At 35.1% G+C, this 20,753-nt stretch overlaps 1 protein-coding gene across 1 annotated transcript in view; it reads left to right on the top strand.

The window, feature by feature from the left end:
* The window catches only part of LOC134739014 (uncharacterized), a 45,912-nt gene that overhangs the window by 14,576 nt on the left and 10,583 nt on the right, over nucleotides 1-20,753 (top strand). The window contains exon 2 of the mRNA XM_063660223.1: nucleotides 5,020-5,128. Within this exon, the coding sequence (XP_063516293.1) occupies nucleotides 5,020-5,128 (109 nt within the window). The remainder of the gene's footprint in view (nucleotides 1-5,019; nucleotides 5,129-20,753) is intronic.

Raw genomic sequence — 20,753 nt, 5'->3', positions numbered from 1 at the left:
CTAGCCTTGGTGGTCTTTACAATTTGGCATGTTTTTGCAGTGGCTGGTCCCAGTTGTTCCTTTCCATGTTTAGTGCTTCCTTAAGGAGCTCTTTTAGGGCAGGCCTGGTGGTGACAAAATCTGTCAGCATTTGCTTGTCTGTAAAGTATTTTATTTCTCCTTCACTTACGAAGCTTAATTTGGCTGGATATGAAATTCTGGGTTGAAAATTCTTTTCTTGAAGAATGTTGAATATTGGCCCCCACTCTCTTCTGGCTTGTAGAGTTTCTGTTGAGAGATCAGCTGTTAGTCTGATGGGCTTCCGTTTGTGGGTAACCCTACCTTTTTCTCTGGCTGCCCTTAACATTATTTCCTTCATTTCAACTTTGGTGAATCTGACAATTATGTGTCTTGGAGTTGCTCTTCTCGAGGAGTATCTTTGTGGTGTTCTCTGTATTTCCTGAATCTGAATGTTGGCCTGCCTTGCTAGGTTGGGGAAGTTCTCCTGGATAATATCCTGCAGAGTGTTTTCCAACTTGGTTCCATTCTCCCTGTCACTTTCAGGTACACCATCAGACGTAGATTTGGTCTTTTCACATAGTCCCATATTTCTTGGAGGCTTTGTTCATTTCTTTTTATTCTTTTTTCTCTAAACTTCCTGTCTCACTTCATTTCATTCATTTCATCTTCCATCACTGATACCCTTTCTTCCAGTTGATCACATTGGCTCCTGAGGCTTCTTCATTCTCTAAGCAATTTTCAAGTTCATGTGACTTAAGGTATCACTTTACTGAACAAGCTAGCTTTAAAATTATCGGGGGAATAAAAATAGAAATGCCTTCAGAAGGTAATTGGAAACAAAAGAATGCAACCATTTGTCTCTCACCTGTGATCTGAAAGTTCCCAAGCCTCCTCACCTTGAGTTGTCCCACCTTTCCAGACCAAACCATTGTTTGTTTTACATAAGTTGATTGATGTCTCATGCCTCCTTTGTTAAAAGTAAAAAGTTAAGTACAGTGAATAGGATGAGTGTCTTAGGTAAACTGTTTGTGTAAATTAAAATCTTAGAGTTATTTTTAAAGCTCATTTGATATCTGTGTCATTCTCCATTATATGGAGAAATGTGTTTCTAAAATTGTGGAATTGATCTTGTCTATAAATACCCCTATCAAATAGTTCAACATTTCTTGCTTTTTGGGGTTTCACTAAAGTTTTAGGTTACTAATGATAAAATTCTAGTTAACATGTAATTCTGTATACAAAATGTTCCAGAAAGGGTTATGTTATTCATGGAAAAAAGAATAATTTTTTGTAATTCAGAAGTTATCTAAAAGTTCAAATTATAGATTTGAAAAAGTTATTTATAAAACAATGTAGTAAGGAATCATTAAGTAGGGGAGAAAAATGTCAGAAAAGTTTAAATTATAAAATATTCTTTAAAACCTGATTTAAAAAAATTGGAAATGTATGGCTAATTAACATTTTCATAGTTAAAGCTCATAGTCTTGATAAAAGTAAGAAGTATTGTAAAAATGCATCAGCAATTTGGCAAGTCATTTTTTAACATAGTTAAGCATGAACCTGGATTTGGTGTGAAGCCAAATTTCACATACATGCTTGCATTGCTTCACACTATGTTTACCGTTTTGCATTTACCATTTTGCTGGAGTGCTTATTGGTCATGTGCCCAAAGTGAATTTCTTAATTGCATAAGATGTATGATAATATCAGTGAGCTTAAGGATACTGAATTGTGTATCAGGAATAAAATATTCATTATGTAGGTTTTCTGTGTCCCTAGGAAATATTGTAGCCTCCAGGTTAAATTGAGTGGAAAATTTAGGTTGGTTTCCTATTTATTTGTTTTTGCTTATAGTTTTTATTCATTTGCTGTTTATTCTCCTCTGGCTTTTCTTGGGTATCCGTATATATAAAACCATGATACTTTTTTAGTTTCTAGTGGAAGGCTTTTATTTGGTTCTGTAAATAGTTATTTTGTTTCCTATGTATTTCTACCAAGTCATCATTCATTTCATTTATCTGGAATTCCTAAGCTACCTTTGTTGGGCTGCAGGAATTAATGGAGCACACCAGCTTTTTATCCTTATAAATTACCTTTTTAGATTTTAGGTTTCCTGATAATTTAAGTGTGTTAAGTATACTTTCATAGATAGAATTTGAGTCGTATTTCCCTCTCTAATTTCTCCAAAATTTATAAAGTATTTGTGACTATTCTTAATTCCCAGCAATGTGTTTGTTTGCATACAGTCAAGCAGGGTCACTAGGGCTGCTCAAGGAGAGAGAGCCCAGAAACCTGGCATACCATCAAAAGGGTAAGAATTTCTTACCAGTCAGTCTCTGGCCTCTTTCTCTCTTTGCAAACTGGTTAAATACAAAATAAAAGTCAGTGTTTATCTACTCTGTAAAGTTTTAATTAATTGGTTCAGTAATAATAAGAGCTTAAATCAAACATTTTGTCAGAAAACTGGAAAGTTTAATGCTTTTTAATTCATGTGACTTTAGCAATCTTTTGGAAATAAAAAGGATTTTAAAGATTATTGGTAAAATACAATTGTCTTCAAAATGTAAGCATGTGTTCTAAATTATGTTTAAATATTAGGTTTCCTAAATACTTTAAGGTCATAGACTGCTTATTTGGCTTTTGAAAAGTGTTTAACTTGCTTGCTTTCCAGCTAGGTAAGGCCTGGGGACATCTGGAATTGGCCATGCTCTAGCTATGTTGGAAATAGTCAAACTTTATCAGAACATAACCTACCAGGTTTTACCTTAAAGTTAAAATTGCTAAGAGTCCCAATTGTAACATGCAATTAAGACTACTAGAAAGAGTTTTACATGCAAGGTGTGTATAAACAGTAGAATGTGGGGTATTTTTGGTAAAAGGTTTTTACTTCTTTAAGATTTCTTCATCATCATTTTGGCAACATAAATAATTTATGGTAACCTGGAATTCCAAAATCAAACTTCAGTTTCAAAATTGTCTTTTCTAATGCCTGGCTTTCTGAGTGGATCACAGGGCCCCTAAAAACTTCCAGAAAAAAGTTAAATGAATTATTTGACATGCTTAGGTACGTGGGTTTGCCAAAATGATGTTCAATCTTCTTTAGGTTATATTTTTGTGAATAATACTAATATATATTTCAAAACTGTATGGGATTTCTAGAATTTGAATATCTAAGTAAATGCTACCAATCACAATTATAGCTATTATGTTGTTATTGTAAACCACAGAAATAACCAAGTTTTCTTGTATAAAGTTACTAACTCAAGTAAAACAAAAAAATAATTAGGTATCAAGAAAATACTTTTATATTAAACCAGCTAATACTGAAATTGTTTAAAATAGTTTATAATCAATGTTTGATTCCATATTCCTGGGTAAACAATTTAAGCTCAGGTACATTTGGTCACCTGGTCACCTATTTAAACATTTTATAAAGGGATTTCATTTCATTGTTATTTTCAATGCATGTTTTCTGGTTATGTAAAAGTTTTCCTATGCAAGAGGGCTGGTGTTGTAACAGTAGATTATTATGCTACAGTGTATTTTCACCAAGTAAAGAAAGAAAGCTTTTTATGGCCTGAATCTTCTGGAAACACCAGAGAAAGACTGTCCTTGCCATCCACACTGCTACAAAACTTCAGGACCTTGAACTTTGGGTTCATAATCTCACAACTGAGAAGGGTCCCTCCACGCTCTTGAAGCTGTGGGCCCATTGGAACCCTTAAGGTAAAACTAACCAGGGAAATTTCTCCCAAGAAGAGGATGGCATCATTGATATGAACAGCTTTTCCCAAGTTCACAGATTAAGACTTCTACTATCATTAAACTCTTATTCTTGAATATTTTGTCTTACTTATGACTCTATGAACAATAGAAGTGGAAAAGGGGTCTGTTATGTGCACTTATGGGGTATACTTTTATTTGTGAAGGAGTTCACAGCCAGCCTTATACATGGATAAACTTACACTTTGATAGATAAAATATGAAGGCCCAATATAGGTAAGAAGCTTTAATGGTACATGCATTGCCTGATAATCAGTCAAAAACAAAAGATTGGTTCACTCCTTCTAATCCACATCATAGATTAAAAAGAACATTGCCAGAAGGCCTTCACTCTTCTAAAAGGGCATCATTTGTTAGATCCTTTTTTATGATTTAAATTAAAAGATACAATGATTAGAAATGTATCCCTTATGATAGGTTCTATAGCAAATTCTACTGTAAAGGCTACAGTTACACAATAGGCCCTAAATTCTCTTGTGAAAGTTATGATAGAATTGGTTAAACAGAGAAGTGTCTGTGCAGCTACTGGCACTTGTGGCCTATGGAGAAATACAACAAATGAAAATTATAGAAATTCATTGGTAGGGGATTGATGAAGAAATTGCCTAGTCAAGTAAGTAAACTCTTTATTTGGCTCATTCTTTGATTTATTTTATTTTAGGACATTTGGTTCATGGGGATGTTAGATAAGGAGCATACTCCAAACTCTTGATATTATCCTCCCAATAGTCATATTTATAGTCTCCCTGGTACACTGTGTTTTCTCAAAGGTTTTAAATGCTTGCATGCAGCCATCTCTAGAATGTCATGTCATCTCTCTTCAACTGGAATAACAGGAGTTGAAAGAAATGTGCAACCATGAAGACACCATAATCCATAAACGATGTGCTGAAACTGGAAACCCAAAATGATGGTAACTGAGAGTGGTGCTAAGGCCTTAAGTTTTGGTTATGCTCTCATCTAAGTGAGAACCTGACCAAAAAGGGGATTTTTTTAAACAAAATTATGGGAGGCCATTGTTTTGGACTAAGCTAATACAATAGGTCCCAGCAAACCAAACCAAACAAAAATGGAGTCACTTGTGCTAAGACTTTAAGAAAACACATAGATTCTGGAACAAACCGAGCTTTGTTTTTTCTCCTGCAAATCTCTGTAACAAACATTTCTGACAGCATAGGTGTACAACCCTGAAGTCCTCATTAAATATTTTAACCAAATTTATTTTTTCTCACCTAGGGACCATCAAGCTTCAGATATTTATGCAACAAAGCTTCCATCCAGTTCCAGGTGAAGACACCACCTCTGGCCACCAAGAAGTTACCCTGCTCCCACTAGATAAAGCAGGGTGAGTTCCGTGATCCCAAATAGGTAAGGATTACACCCCAGGCCAGCATGAGACAGCTACAGAAAAAATACCATCGATCCCTCTGCCTCTCATAAATATTTATGGGGATCACATCTCTCAGTGGGGAGATGAGGGAGGAAAATAGAGTCTGGAGGCAGGAAACATAAGGCCAATTCACACTTCAGGTATAACAGGACATATACACTCCATAGGATGTACACCACAGATGACTTCATAACTTTGCTTCATCCTCTCCATTTACATAGGGTGTACCTGAAGTAACCAAATGGACATCTAAAGTGAGCAGAAGTAGCTATTCTTATATCAGACAAAACAAACTTCAAAGCCACGGCAGTTAAAAATGCCAAAGAGGAACATTACATAATGATAAAAGGCCTTGTCCAACAGGAAAGTATCACACTCCCAAATATATATGCATCTAACACTGGAGATCCCAAATTTATAAAACAATAACTACTAGACCTAAGAAATGATGTAACAACACAATAATAGAGGGGTACTTTAGTAGTCCACTGACAGCACTAGACAGATCATCAAGACAGAAAGTTGACAAAGAAACAATGGACTTAAACTATACCCTAGAACAAATGGACTTGACAGATATTTACAGAACATTCTACCCAACAACCTCAGAATATATATTCTATTCATCACTGCATAAAATATTCTCCAAAGTAGACCATATTATAGGCCACAAAAAGTCTCAATAAATTTAAGAAAATTGAAATTATATCAACTACTCTTTTAGACCACAGTGAAATAAAATTGGAAATCAACTCCAAAAGGAAACTTCAAAACCATCCAAATACGTGGAAATTAAATAGCCTGCCCCTGAATGATCATTGGGTCAACAACGAAATCAAGATGGGAATTAAAAAATTATTTGAACTGAACGACAATAGTGACACAACCTCTCAAAACCTCTGGGATACAGCAAAGGTAGTGCTAAGAGGAAAGTTCATAGCCTTAAATGCCTACATCAAAAGGTCTGAAAGAGTGCAAATAGACAATCTAAGGTCACACCTTAAAGAACAAGAGAAATAAGAATGAATCAAACCCAAACCCAGCAGAAGAAAACAAATAACCAACATTAGAGCAGAAATAAATAAAATTGAAATGAAAAAACACAGAGGACAAATGAAACAAAAGCTGGTTCTTTGAAAAGATAAATAAAATTGATAGACTGTTACTGAGATTAACCAAGAAAAGAAGAAGATCCAAATAAGCTCAATTAGAAATAAAATGAGGGATATTACAACCGACAAGACAGAAATACAAAATTTCATTCAAGGCTACTGTGAACAACATTATGTGCATAAACTAGAAAACCTAGGGAGATGGATAAATTCCTAGAAATTTACATCCCACCTAGCTTAAACCAAGCAGAATGAGAAACCATGAAGAGGTCAATAACAAGCAGTGAGATTGAAATGATAATGAAAAAGATTGCCAACAAAAAAGTCCAGGAAAAGATAAATTCACAGTTGAATTCTATCAGACAGTCAAAGAAAAATTAGTACCAATGTTATTGACACTATTCCACAAGAGAAAGAGGGAATCCTCCCTAAATCATTCTATGAAGCCAGCATTACCCTAGTACCAAAACCAGAAAAAACATAACAACAATAACAACAGCAACATCAAAAAACTACAGACCAATATCCCTGATGAACATAGATTGAGAAATTCTTAACAAGGTAATAGCTAACAGAATCCAACAGCATATCAGCAAGATAATCCACCATGATCAAGGGAGTTTTATACCAGGGATGCAGGGATGGTTTAACATATGCAAGTCAATAAATGTGATGCACCACATAAACAGAATTAAAAACAAAAATGACATGATCATCTCAAAAGATGCAGAAAAAGCATTTGACAAAAATCCAGAATCCCTCTATGATTAAAACCCTCAGTAAAATCAGCATAGAAGGGACATATCTTAATGCCATCTGTGACAAACCCACAGCCTACAAAATACTGAATGGGAAAAAGTTGAAAGCATTCCCTCTGAGAAGTGGAAGAAGGCAAGGATGCCCACTCTCACCACTTTTACTCAACATACTACTGGAAATTCTAGCCAGAGCAATCAGACAAGAGAAAGAAAGAAAGGGCATCCAAATTGGTAAAAAGGAAGTCAAATGGTTGCTGTTTTCTGATGATTATGATTATATTCCTAGAAAACCCAAAAGACTCCTCCAAAAAGCTCCTCCTAGAACTGATAAAATAATTCAGCAAAGCTTCAGGATACAAAATTAAGGTACACAAATCAGTAGCTCTGCTATATACCAACAGTGACCAAGCTGAGAATTAAATCAAGAACTCAACCCCGTTCACAATAGCTGCAATAAAATAAAATACTTAGAAATATACCTAACCAAGGACGTAAACGAATTCTACAAGGAAAACTACAAAACACTGCTAAAAGAAATCATAGAAGACACAAACAAATGGAAAAACATCCCATGCTCATGGATGGGTAGAATCAATATTGTGAAAATGACGATACTGACAAAGGCAATCTACAAATTCAATGCAATTCCCATCAAAATACCACCATCATTCTTCACAGAACTAGAAGAGAAATCCTAAAATTCATATGGAACCAAAAAAGACCCCACATAGCTAAAGCAAGACTAAGCAAAATGAACAAATATGAAGACATCACACTTCCTGACTTCAAACTATACTATAAGGCTATACATACCAAAACAGTATGGTACTGGTATAAAAATAGGCACATAGACCAACTGAACAGAATAGAGAACCCAGAAATAAAGCCAAATACAGTGAACTGATCTTCGACAAAGAAAACAAAAATATAAACTGGGGAAAGGACACCCTATTCAACAAATACTGCTGGGATAATTGGCAAGCCACATGTAGAAGAATGAAACTGTATCCTCATCTCTCACCATATACAAAAATCAACTCAAGATTGATCAAAAACTTAAATCTAAGACCTACAACCTTAAAGATTCTAGAAGATAACATCAGAAAAACCCTTCTAGACATTGGCTTAGGCAAAGACTTCATGACCAAGAGCCCAAAAGCAAGTGCAACAAAAACAATGATACATAGATGGGATTAAATTAAACTAAAAAGTTTTTTGCACAGCAAAAGAAACAGTCAGCAGAGTAAACAGATGACTCACAGAGTGATAGAAAATCTTTGCAATCTATACATCCAGCAAATAACTAATATATAAAATCTACAAGGAATTCAAACAAATTAGCAAGAAAAAAACCCAAACAATCCCATCAAAAAATGGGCTAAGGACATGTATAGACAATTCTCAAAAGAAGATATACAAATGGCCAACAAACATATGAAAGAATGCTCAATATCACTAATTGTCAGGGAAATGCAAATCAAAACCACAATGTGATATTACCTTTCTCCTGCATGAATGACCATAATCAAAAAATTTAAAAAAAATAGCTGTTGGTGTGGATGTGGTGAAAAGGGAACACTTTTACACTGTTGATGGGAATGTAAACTAGCACAAACCACCATGAAAAACGGTGTGGAGATTCCTTAAAGTACTAAAAGTAGAACTACCATCTGATCCAGCAATCCCACTGCTGGGTATCTACCCAAAAGAAAAGAAGTCATTATATGAAAAAGATACTTGCACATGCATGTTTATAGCAGCACAATTCGCAATTGCAAAAATATGGAACTAGCCCAAATGAGTGGATAAAGAAATTGTTTTTTATATATATGTACACACACACACACACACACACACACACACACACACACACACACACCATGGACTACTGTTTAGCCATAAAATAGTGGCATTTGCAGCAATCTGAATGGAATTGGAGACAATTATTCTACGTGAAGTAACTCAGGAATGGAAAACCAAACATTGTGTTTTTCACTTATAACTGGGTGCTAAGCTATGAGTATGCAAAGGCATAAGAATGATAGAGTGGACTTTGGGGATGGGGGAAAGGGTGGGAGGGGGTGAGGGATAAAAGACTACAAATTTGGTACAGTGTAAACTTCTCAGTTGATGGGTCCACCAAAATCTTGGAAATCACCACTAAAGAATTTTGATTATTCATGTAACCAGAAACCACATGTTCCTCAAAACCTATGGAAATAAAAAATAAAATAAAATAAAAATGCAATTGGCATATTGAATAATGCATGAGTCTTTTAACAGCAGAATGAATTGGATGGAAGTATTAGTGAGCTTGAAGACAGACTATTTGAAAATGCACAGTCAGAGATAAAAGAGAAAAGAGTAAAAAACAGTGAAACAAATCTACAGAATCTAGAAAATAGGTTCTAAAGGGCAAATCTGAGAGTTATTGTCCTTAAAAAGCAGGTATGGAATGAGATAAAGATTTGAAGCTTACTCAAAAGGATAATTACAGAGAAATTTCCAAACCTAGAGAAAGATATAAATATCCAATTACAAGAAGATTATAGAGCACCAAGCAGATTTAACCCAAGCATATTTAATAATTAATCTCTCAAACATCAACAGTAAAAAAGGGATCCTAAAATAAGCAAGAGAAAAGAAACAAATCACATACAATGGTGCTCCAATAAGTCTGGAAACAGACTTTTCAGTGGAAAACTTACAGGCCAGGAGAGAGTGGCATGACATATTTAACGCATCAAAGGAAAAAAACTTTTACCCTAGAAGAGTATTTCTGGTAAAAATATTCCTCAAACATGAAGGAGATATAAAGATTGTCCCAAAGAAAAGCTGAGAGATTTTAGCAACACCAGTCCTGTCCTATAATAAATGCTAAACAAACTACTTCAGTCAGAAAGAAAAGAACATTAATGAGCAATAAGAAATCATCTGAAGATACAAAACTCACTTGTAGTAGTAAGTACACAGAAAAACAGAATATTAGAACACTGTAATTGATGTGTAAACTACTCCTATCCTAAATAGAAAGTCTAAATGATAAACCAATAAAAAATAATAACAACAGCAACCATTAAAGGTATATACAGAATAATAAGAAAGTTATTTAACTAAAAGTTAAAAAGTGGGGGTACAAAGTTAAGGCATAGAGCCTTTATTGGTTAACTTTTTGCTTGTTTGTTTATGAAAACAATATTAAGTAGTTATCAGGTTAATATAATGGGATATAGTATTTACAAACTTCATGGTAACTTCAAGTCAAAAAACGTACAATAGATACACACACAAAAAATGAAAAGCAAAAAACTAAATTATATCACCAGAGAAAATCACCTTCACAAAAAGGAAGATAGGAAGAAAAGAAAGAAGGAAGAGAAGACCACAAAACAACCAGAAAACAAATAACAAAATGGCAGGAATAAGACATTGCTTATCAATGATAACATCAAATATAAATGGACTAAACTCTCCAATCAGATAACATAAACTGACTGAGTAGAGAAAACACAAGACCCATTGATATGTTGCCCACGAGAAACACACTTTATCTATAAAGAAACTCATGGGCTGAAAATTTAAAAATGGAAATGATATTTCATGCCAATGGAAACCAGAAAAGAGCAGAATTTGCTATACTTATTTCAGACAAAATAGATTTCAAGACAAAAACTATAAGAAGAGCCAAAGAATGTCACTATATACTGATGAATGTGTAAATTCAGCAAAAGGATATAATAATTTTAAATATACATGCACCCAACACTGGATGGCCCAGATATATAATACAAACATTATTAGAACTACAGACAGACGTAGGTCTAATACAATAATAGCTGGGGACATCAACACCTCACTTTCAGCATTAGATCGATCTTCCAGACAGAAAATCAATGAAGAAACATTGGGCTTAATCTGCACTATGGACCAAATAGGTCTAATAGATATTTTTACAGGACATTTAATTTAATGGCTGCAGAATACAAATTTTTTTCTCAGCACATGGATAATTCTAAAAGATAGACCATATGGTAGGTGACAAAATGAGACTTAAAAATTTTAAAAATTGAAATAATTTCAAGTGTCTTCTCCAACCACAATGAAATAAAACTGGAAATTAATAACAAGAGGAGTTTTAGAAACTATTAAAATATGTGTAAATTAAACAATATGCTGCTTAATAACCAGTGGGTGAAGAAATTAATACAAAAATCTAAAAATTTATTGAAACAAATGATAATGAAAACACAACATACCAAAATCTTTGGGATACAGCAAAAGCAGTACTAAGAAAAAAGTTGATAGCTGTAAGTGCCTACATAAAAAAAGAGAAAAACTTCAAATAAACAATCTAACAATGCATCTTAAAGAACCAGAAAAGCAAGAGGAAATCAAACCCAAAATTAGTGGAAGAAAAGAAATAATAAAGACCAGAGCAGAAATAAATAGAATCAAAGAAAACAATACAAAAGATCAAACTAGCAAAAATTAATTTTTTGAAAAGTTAAACAAAATTGACAAACCTCTAGCCAGATAAAGAGAAAAAGAGAGAATATACAAATAAATGCAAATAAATAAAATCAGAAATGAAAAAGGGGAAACTACACCTGATACTGCAGACATTCAAAGGATCACTAGAGGCTACTATGAGCAACTATATGCCAATAAGTTGGAAAAACTAGAAGAAATGGACAAATTCCTAGACACGTACAACCTACCAAGATTGAAATAGGACGAAATCCAAAACCTGAATAGACAAATAACAAATAACAAGATTGAAGCCATAATAAAAAGTCTCCCAGTAAAGAAAAGCCCAAGACCTAGTGTATTCACTGAATTCTACCAAATATTTAAAGAAGAACTAATGCCAGTCCTACTGAAATGATTCCAAGAAATAGAGGAGGAAAGAACACTCTCAAACTCATTCAATAAGGCCATATTACCCTGCTACCAATTCCAGACAAAAACACATCAAAAACACAAAACTACAGGACAATATCTCTGATGAATACTGACATGCAAATTCTTAACAAAATACTACCAAATCAAATTGAACAAGACATTAGAAAGATCATTCTTCATGTCCAAGTGAGATTAATCCCTGGGATGAAGGATGGTTTACCACATGCAAATCAACCAATCCAATACATCCTATCAACAAAATGAAGGATAAAAACCATATGATCATTTCAATTGATACTGAAAACCCATTTGATGAAATTTAGCATCATTTGATGATAAAAACCCTCAAAAACTTGGGGAAAGAAGAAACATACCTCAACATGATAAAAACCATATACAACAGATCCATAGCCAGTATCATACTAAATGGGGAAAAACCAAAAGCATTTTCTCTAACATCTGGAGCACAACAAGGATGCCCACTTTTACCACTGTTATTCAACATAGTACTGGATGTCCTAGCTAGAGCAATCAGACAAAAGAAAAAATTGAAGGGCATCCAAATAGAATGGAAGAAGTCAAATTATCCTTGTTTGCAGATGATATGATCTTTTGTTTGGAAAATACTAAATACTCTACCAAAAAACTACTAGAACTGATAAACAAATTCAGTAAAATTGCAGATACAAAATAAACATACAAAAATCAGTAGCATTTCTATATGCCAACAGTGAACAATCTGAAAAAGAAATTTAAAAAGTAATTCCATTTACAATAGCCACAAATAAAATTAAATATCTAGGTATTAACTTAACCAAAGAAGAGAAAGATCTCTATAATGAAAACTATAAAATACTGATGAAAGAATTAAAGAGGACACCAAAAAATGGAAAAGTATTCCATGTGCATAAATTGGAAGAATAAATATTGGTAAAATGTCCATACTACCCAAGGAAATCTGCACATTCAATGCAATCCCTATCAAAATGTCAATGATACTCTTCACAGAAATAGAAAAAATTATAAAATTCTTATAAAACAAGAAAAGATGCACAATAACCATGACTCTGTCTTAAGCAAAAAAAAAACAAAACTGAAGAAATCATATTACCTGACTTCAAATTATACTACAGAGCTATTGTAACCAAAACAGCCTGGTACTGGCATATAAACAGATGCATAGACCAAAGGAAAAGAACAGAAAACCCAGAAAAAAATTCACACACTTACAGTGAACTCATTTTTGATAGAGGTGCCAAGAGCATACACTGGGGAGAAGACAGTCATTTCAATAAATGGTGCTGGAAAAAGTGGATATCCATATGCAGAAGAATGAAACTAGACCTTCTTGCCATATACAAAAATCAAATAAAAATGGACTAAAGACTTAAATCTAATATGTCAAACTATAAAACTACTACAAGAAAACAATAGGGAAAATCTTCAGGACATCGGTCTGGGCAAAAATTCTTGTGTAATACACCAGAAGCACAGGCAACCAAAGCAAAAATGGACAAATTGGATCGCATCAAGTTAGAAAGCTTCTGCACAGCAAAAGAAACAATTAACAATATGAACAGAAAACCCACAGAATGGGAGAAAATATTTACAAACCACCCATCTGACAAGGGATTAATAAGCAAAATATAAGCAAAGTTCAAAGAACTCTACACAAAAAATTGAATAATCCAATTGAAAAAAATGGGCAAAAAATTTGAAGACATTTATCAAAAGAAGGCATACAAATGGCAAACAGGCACATGAAAAGGTGGCCAACATCACTGGTCATCAGAGAAATGCAAATCAAAACTTCAATGTGATACCATCTCACTCCAGTTAAAATGGCTTATATGCAAAAGACAGGCAATAACAAATGCTGGTAAGAATATGGTGAAAAGTGAACCCTCATACAAAGTTGGTGGGAATGTAAATTAGTATAATCACTCTGGAGAAAAGTTTGAAGGTTCCTCAAAAAGCTAAAAATAGAGCTACCATATGATCCAGTAATCCCACTGCTGGATATATACCCAAAAGAAGGGAATCAGTATATCAAATAGGTATCTGCATTCCCATGTTTGTTGCAGCACTGTTCACAATTGCCAAGACTGCCAAGATTTCGAAGCAACCTAAGTGTTCATCGACAGATGAATAGATACAAAAAATGTGGTGCATATACACAATGGAGTACTATTCAGCCATAAAAAATGAGATCCAGTCATTTGCAACAACATGGGTGGAACTGGAGATCATTATGTTAAGCAAAATAAGCCAGGCACAGAAAGACAAGCATTGCATGTTCTCTTTTATTTGTGGGAGCTAAAAATTAAAACCATTGAACCCATGGAGATACCGAGTAGATGGTTTGTTACTAGAGGCTGGAAAAGGTGGTGTGGGGGTGCAGGGGAAGTGAAGGTGGTAAATGGGTACAAAAATAGTCAGAAAGAATGAATAAGACTTAGTATTTGATAGCACAACAGGGTGCCTATAGTCAATACTAACTTAATTGTACATTTCAAAATAACTAAAATAGTGTAATTGGATTGTTTGTAATAACACAAAGAATAAATGCTTGAGGGGATAGATACTCCATTCTCCATGATGTGATTATTTCACATTGCATGCCTGTATCAAACATCTCATTTACCCCATAAATATATACACCTAAAATTAAAAATTCAAATAAATAAAAATTTAAAAAATTGTAAATATAGTTTATTACTCAGAGTTCCCCAGAGGAGAGGGTGTGCTACACCATAGTGAGCCACGTTTGGGAAGCACTGAGGTTGGTCCCAGGGCAGGGGGAGAAGAAATACATGTGGGCAATAGCCTTTATTGTCGTCTCCTCAAGAAGAACAGGAACGCATGGCAGGTAATTAGGCTTAGGATTTGAATGATTTCAGTAGACTGAGGCGTAGAGTCTGCCCCTAGTTATTTGGTAACTGGCTCTGAGGTGATTAGGGCAGATATATAGCATCCCATAGTATGAGAGCCTGATAAAGGAGATAGTTGTTGATGTGAACTCTGGATTGGTTGGTTTGTATCTGAAAAGCACACATCTGGGAGAAGGTATCCTCCCAAGATAGGAGTGACGGGGATGGTGATGAACAAGGTGGGAGGCCAAAGAAAGCGACTTGGGCATATTAATGGGTTGTCCAGAATATGCATGTAGGGTAGATGTTAAAGCATCAAGTTTACGGAAACTAGAAAAATGGTTAATATACCAGGCACACACATACACACACAAAAGAAAAAAGAAAAAAAGAAAAACTCTTGAGGCTCCAGGAGGGAGAAACATTTATGACCTTTGTTTTGCAAAACTACTACTAGAAGCTTTCTCCTTATTTCAGAGAAAAAATGTTACTTATTGTTTTAACACCTTGCTGGAAGTGCTTTAAATTCAAACTGACTGTTGAGCTTCTCCCCACTCCATCCATACCCCTTGACGTTAGCACTGTAAGCCTTTCAGCTCAGTTTCAACTTACTGGACAGAGTTTTTTTTGTGCTTTGATTGACACCACTAGTCAAGAAACAAAATATTAATTTAAAAAAAACCACTGAGTTTCGAAGCTAGACCTTTAAGGTTAATGAAATTTGTTCTAACTGGCTATGTTCAGTACCTCTAAATGGCATGCATAAAACCAATACTGCAGATTGGTCACACTATGCTACTTAGGTTGCTACTGATAATAATTTTGTTTTAAAGCCACCTGGGCAAAAGGCTGATGGGCTGGACAGTAGCGATTCTAGTTAACAAAATAGGCCTAGGGCTGCTATATTTAGAAGGGCCTGTTTGCAAAGTTGGCCACTGGCTAGCCTCTGCAACCTTCTAAAACATTTTGTAACAGATAAAGGTGTTTTGCTGTGCCTTATGCTCTTCTCTGGTAATCTGTAATTTGGGTAGTTTCTAGACAGAGAATGCCTAAGTGACTGCCACCAATAAAAGCTGTAGTCTCTAAGTCTCAAACTGAGTGTCCTGGACAGAAACGTTACATATGTGTTGCTGCAATTGTTTTTATCATGGAGGGATAGTGTATACTCTGTTACCTCTCAAGAGAGGTAAAGAGCATAGGAAGCCTGTACATAGATTCCTTTAGACACCACCTGTGTCTTTTTCCATGCTGATCCAGTTGCATAGCCTTCTCGTGTCGCTGTAATGAATGTTAGCCATGAGTATGACTGTATGCTGAGTCTCATGAATACTTTTATCAAGTTTCTGAATGTGTAGGTAGTCTTGAGGAATCCCTTAACAGGCTTTAGTCTGCTAATTTATTAGTTATTTTCTGTCTTTTCATTGTTTCTTATTTCTCTCTTCCTTTTCCTGCCTTGTTGATGACATTCAACAATTTTAGAATTCCATTTTGATTTATCTTCAGGTTTTAAACACATCTCTTTATATATGTTATTTAGTGGTTTCTCTAGATATTGTAATATGCATACATAATATATCGTAGTCTACTAGTATTATCATGTTTCCACTTAGATGTATAGAAACCTTACTTCTGTTAGGTCCTTTTATCCTGTCCCTCAAATTTTAAATATCTTGAGTATTTTCTGTACAGTCACTCAGCCTTATATTAGCAAAATATGATGTCATGTTTTTGCTTCAACCATCAAATATAATTTTTAAAACTCATGAGGTAAAGGATATTGTATTATATTTATCTCTATATTTACTCAATCCATTGTTATTTTCCTTCCTGAATTAGCATATGTATCCCTTCAGTTACTTTTTTTTCTGTTTAGAGAACTTAATATAGCCATTATTTAAGTATAGATATGTGTGGAACAGCAACATTACCAAGAAATCACAGACATGATCAGACAGCCAAAGTGGATTCAGAACCCTGATGGGTTTTATTTTATTTTTGAATTTGCTCATAAACATAAGACCATATAGGAAAGCGGAGGGCATATTCTAGGCACAATGGCTGAACTAATTGGGTTCTAGAGCAGAAGTTCATATAAGGGAATTGAAGGACCAAATAAAGGAGTTTTTTAGTCATCCTGAAGGGCAGATGAAGCTCCAGAGATTTTTTGAGATGAGAGTGATATAACAAAATGCATTTTACTTAAAGGATATGGCTTGTGTCAGTGCATGGAGCATAAGAAGTAGAGGGGACTGGAATCAGAAAAACATTTGAAAGCTACCATAGGATTGCAGGAAAAAAGTACCAGAGGAACTAAGCCTTCAAAGTGGTCTGGAAATCCAGGTAATGATTTCTGCTGGCTATCCTATATACATAAGACATAATGCTACAGTAGAAGCTCACTGATTCTCTCTCTGCATTTTGAACCAAAGAGCTAAGAAAGCAATGTATTGCAACTGGAGCCTACTCAAATCACCTTGCTTACCAAGGACATTTGTATCAAAATACCTGCTATCTGATAGGAAGTGGCCAAAGAAGAAAGCTTTCTGTAATGTGAATGTATCTACAAAATATTTTGGTCTGGAGGTATTTTTTCATGATGGGTGTCGATGGAGAGATGAGTGGAGAGGTAAAGGGGAGAAAGAGCACATGACTGAATGCAACAATGCAACTGAGTCTTCATAGTGACAGCACATTATAACTCACTTACTTGCTTATTTTACCCACTATCAATTCCTGATTCTTGAGGTTGACTCTTTTGGGAAGAAGAGATTCATATTGTTCCTCCAAGCTTTGTGCAGATAGTGCCTACCATGGAGGTATGATCCAAGTAACGATCTTTGTTAAAGAAGTCTGTGTTAGACAGATTCAATGCTATGGATATTTTGAGATATGACTGAGAGCATGTGATGTCACTCATATTCATCATCAGCTTTAAGCTTATCATAAACCACAATTGTGAAGAAACAAGCAAATGCCAGTCTTTTTGTTCACTGGAGAAAGACTTCAAAATCTACTTAATGGAACAGTTATTGAAGCGGATGTTACAGACTAAAATGGCAAGTTCTCATCGGGGGGATGAGAGGATAAACTGGGAAAACCTATAAAGTAGACAATCTAATTATTCTTTATAAGGCTTACCAACTTTACTAGTCTTTTAATATTGATCGATTCACTTTTGGATCCCCACAGTTTCACCTGAACAGTTTCAACACTGTTATTCTGTCTACGGGGTTCTTAACCTCCACTTGGGATCCACAAGTGGCCTTTGGGGAGTCTAGGAACTCCGTAAAATTATACATAAAACTGTATGTGAGTAGCTTTTTAAGTGATGACCAAGTGGTGGTCCACATTTTAAACAGAATTTTCTTGGAGTCCATGATCTACAAAAGGTCAATAACTAATTTTATAGATTCAGTTTACCTTGGTTTACCTTACACACAGATCTTGAAGCTATTATATTTGAGTGTTAAGCCCCTCTTCCCTTGGGGGTCTTCGTTAAATTCATATAATTGATATAAATGTGATAGGTTACAAGTTTCTCTGGTAACAACATAGCTTTAGAAAATCTGACTGTAAGAAAAAAACTCATTCAATCTTTACAAAAATAAGCAGTCTTAGTCTTACCTAGTAGGCAGAATGTGTGTTAGTGTTTGTTAAAAGGGATGGGTTAAGGGGATCACAGGAACAGCTGTCTTCTTGTTTCTACTCCTGTGATTCAGTGTCTTAGTGAGACATGGTTATTGATGGGAGTGCTATATCTTCCAGGAATGTGCTGGCAGTAGGATTTCAGATCACTTGGCATATAATCTATGTAGTCACTTCTGGCCATGTCAGGTGTTTAAAATATGTTATCCTTCTGCCCAAGGATTCAGCGAATTAAAATTTAACATGAATGCCTGCAAGAGCTCTTCTTGTGTTGGTGACTGGAGTGTCTTTTTGGTATTTCTTTTATCAAATAGCCCTCCATTCATTATATATGCCTCTAAAATATGGAAACTTAAAAAGGACTTTATTCCTAGAAAAGGGAGGATTCCTTTGCACTAGGGTACTCAGTGGTTTCACTTTAATAGTTGGTGGATCTTATTTTTGGTTTTATGTGAGATAAAGTATCTCTGTGTTTTCCAAAGAGTTCTTCGTAATCATGATCCAGAATGTAAAACAGTCTCCTTTACCTACACATTATAATGTCATCCATGATAGAAATTATCTGAATGTTTAAACTTTGCCCTATGTGTTCTGACAGGTAAGTGGTTTTCTATATTGGTGTGTATTCAAGCCAGTAACATCTATTGCACAAAGATGACTTTCTGTCTTTTAAAGTTTTGAATTTATATACCAATAGAAAGTAAAATCTAATAAAACTAGAAAGTAATGAAAAAGTTTTAATTTTCACATTGCATTAAAAGATATCATTAGCATTCATTCTAATTTCTTGTTCATATGCCTATTAACTGGATTTGCTCCTAGACCAGGATATTCAGAGAACTTCTTTATTTACTAGAGAAAGAAAAATATAGTTCTTTAAAGATGTCAATGCCTCCCAGCCCAAGGCCACCAGGAATACACCTGCAGTTGAACAAGTTGGGTTTCCTACTTATTGCAGCAAGGAAGAATGCACAACAAGAGGTACCATGAAGCATTTCAGTAAGTGAGTAACACAGTAAAGTTAAGACTACCTAGCCTTACAAAAGTTCGCTTGCAAGGTGGGACTTTGGCTGCATTCTGGGAACTTGGTTGGTATTCAGTTTTCTATACTGATAGAATTTACCTGATAAGTGTGGCTCACTCTGTGTAGGCTGTTTGTATAAACAGTGTGGTATATGCTAAACATCTATTTTCCTTCTAGGCATGTGGAACTTGCTACATACTAGGCAGATGGTACCTATTGGACTAATGTCCTCTGACAAAAAACCATAAACTTTGGACATTAGTCTCTAATGAGTTTCCTGGTAGACAATATTTTGCAGGTCTTGTCGCAACTCTTTCCTAATAAGCTCATTCTATGTAAGTCCATCCTATGAACTTACTGTGTTCATTCTATTTACTTGTTCACATGCCTATAAACTGGATTTGCAAGTTCATTCTATGAACTTACTATGTCACAACTCTTTCCTAGTAAGTTCATCCATGTAAGTAAGTACATCCTATGCTACTCCACTGGGAGAAGACTATTAAAAGTCAATCCCTTGTTTCTTCCAGACTTCTCCTATGTGCCTACTACCTTTGCTGATTTGCTTTGTGTCTGTTCGCTGTAATAAATTTTCGCCATGACTATATGCTTAGTCCTATGACTCACTCTGGTGAATCACTAATCCTGGTAGTGGTCTTGGGGATTTCTGACACAATTGGATTTAAAAGTAAGATTCAGTAGAATGACTCTGATTCATTGTAATATGGCCGAAGCATTGTTTGTGGAAGGAAAGATGAAGGAGCAGTGGATGACAACTGATATGGTTTGGATATGTGTACCACTCAGATCTCATGTTGAAATGTGGTTCCCAGTGTTGGAGGTGTGACCTGGTGAGAGGTGTCTGGGTCATGGGGGCAGATCCCTTATGACTTGGTGCTGTCATTTAGCTAGCAAGTGAGTTCTTATAGGATCCGGTTGTTTAAAAAGCGTGTGACACCTGCTCTCTCTCTTGCTTCTGCTATCATTATGTTAGATACCAGCTCCCCTTTCACCTTCTGCCATAATTGTAAGCTTCCTGAGGCCTTACCAGAAGCTGAGCTGATGCCACCACCATGCTTCCTGTACAGCTTACAGAGCTGTGAGCCAATTAAACTTTTCTTTATAAATTACCCAGTCTCGGGTATTTTTTTACAGCAATGCAAGAACAGACTAACACAACAACCTTTGATGCCTGGATGCCACAGAGTAATTCATGTTATAAAATATCAGCAGAGCTGCTGCCTGTTGTGAGAGTTAAAATTTACCAGT

Source organism: Pongo pygmaeus, chromosome X, assembly GCF_028885625.2.
Source record: "Pongo pygmaeus isolate AG05252 chromosome X, NHGRI_mPonPyg2-v2.0_pri, whole genome shotgun sequence".
In the NCBI taxonomy this organism is placed as follows: Eukaryota; Metazoa; Chordata; class Mammalia; order Primates; family Hominidae; genus Pongo; species Pongo pygmaeus.
Note: the sequence above shows the minus strand (reverse complement) of the source record. Positions and strands in the feature narration are given on the sequence as shown.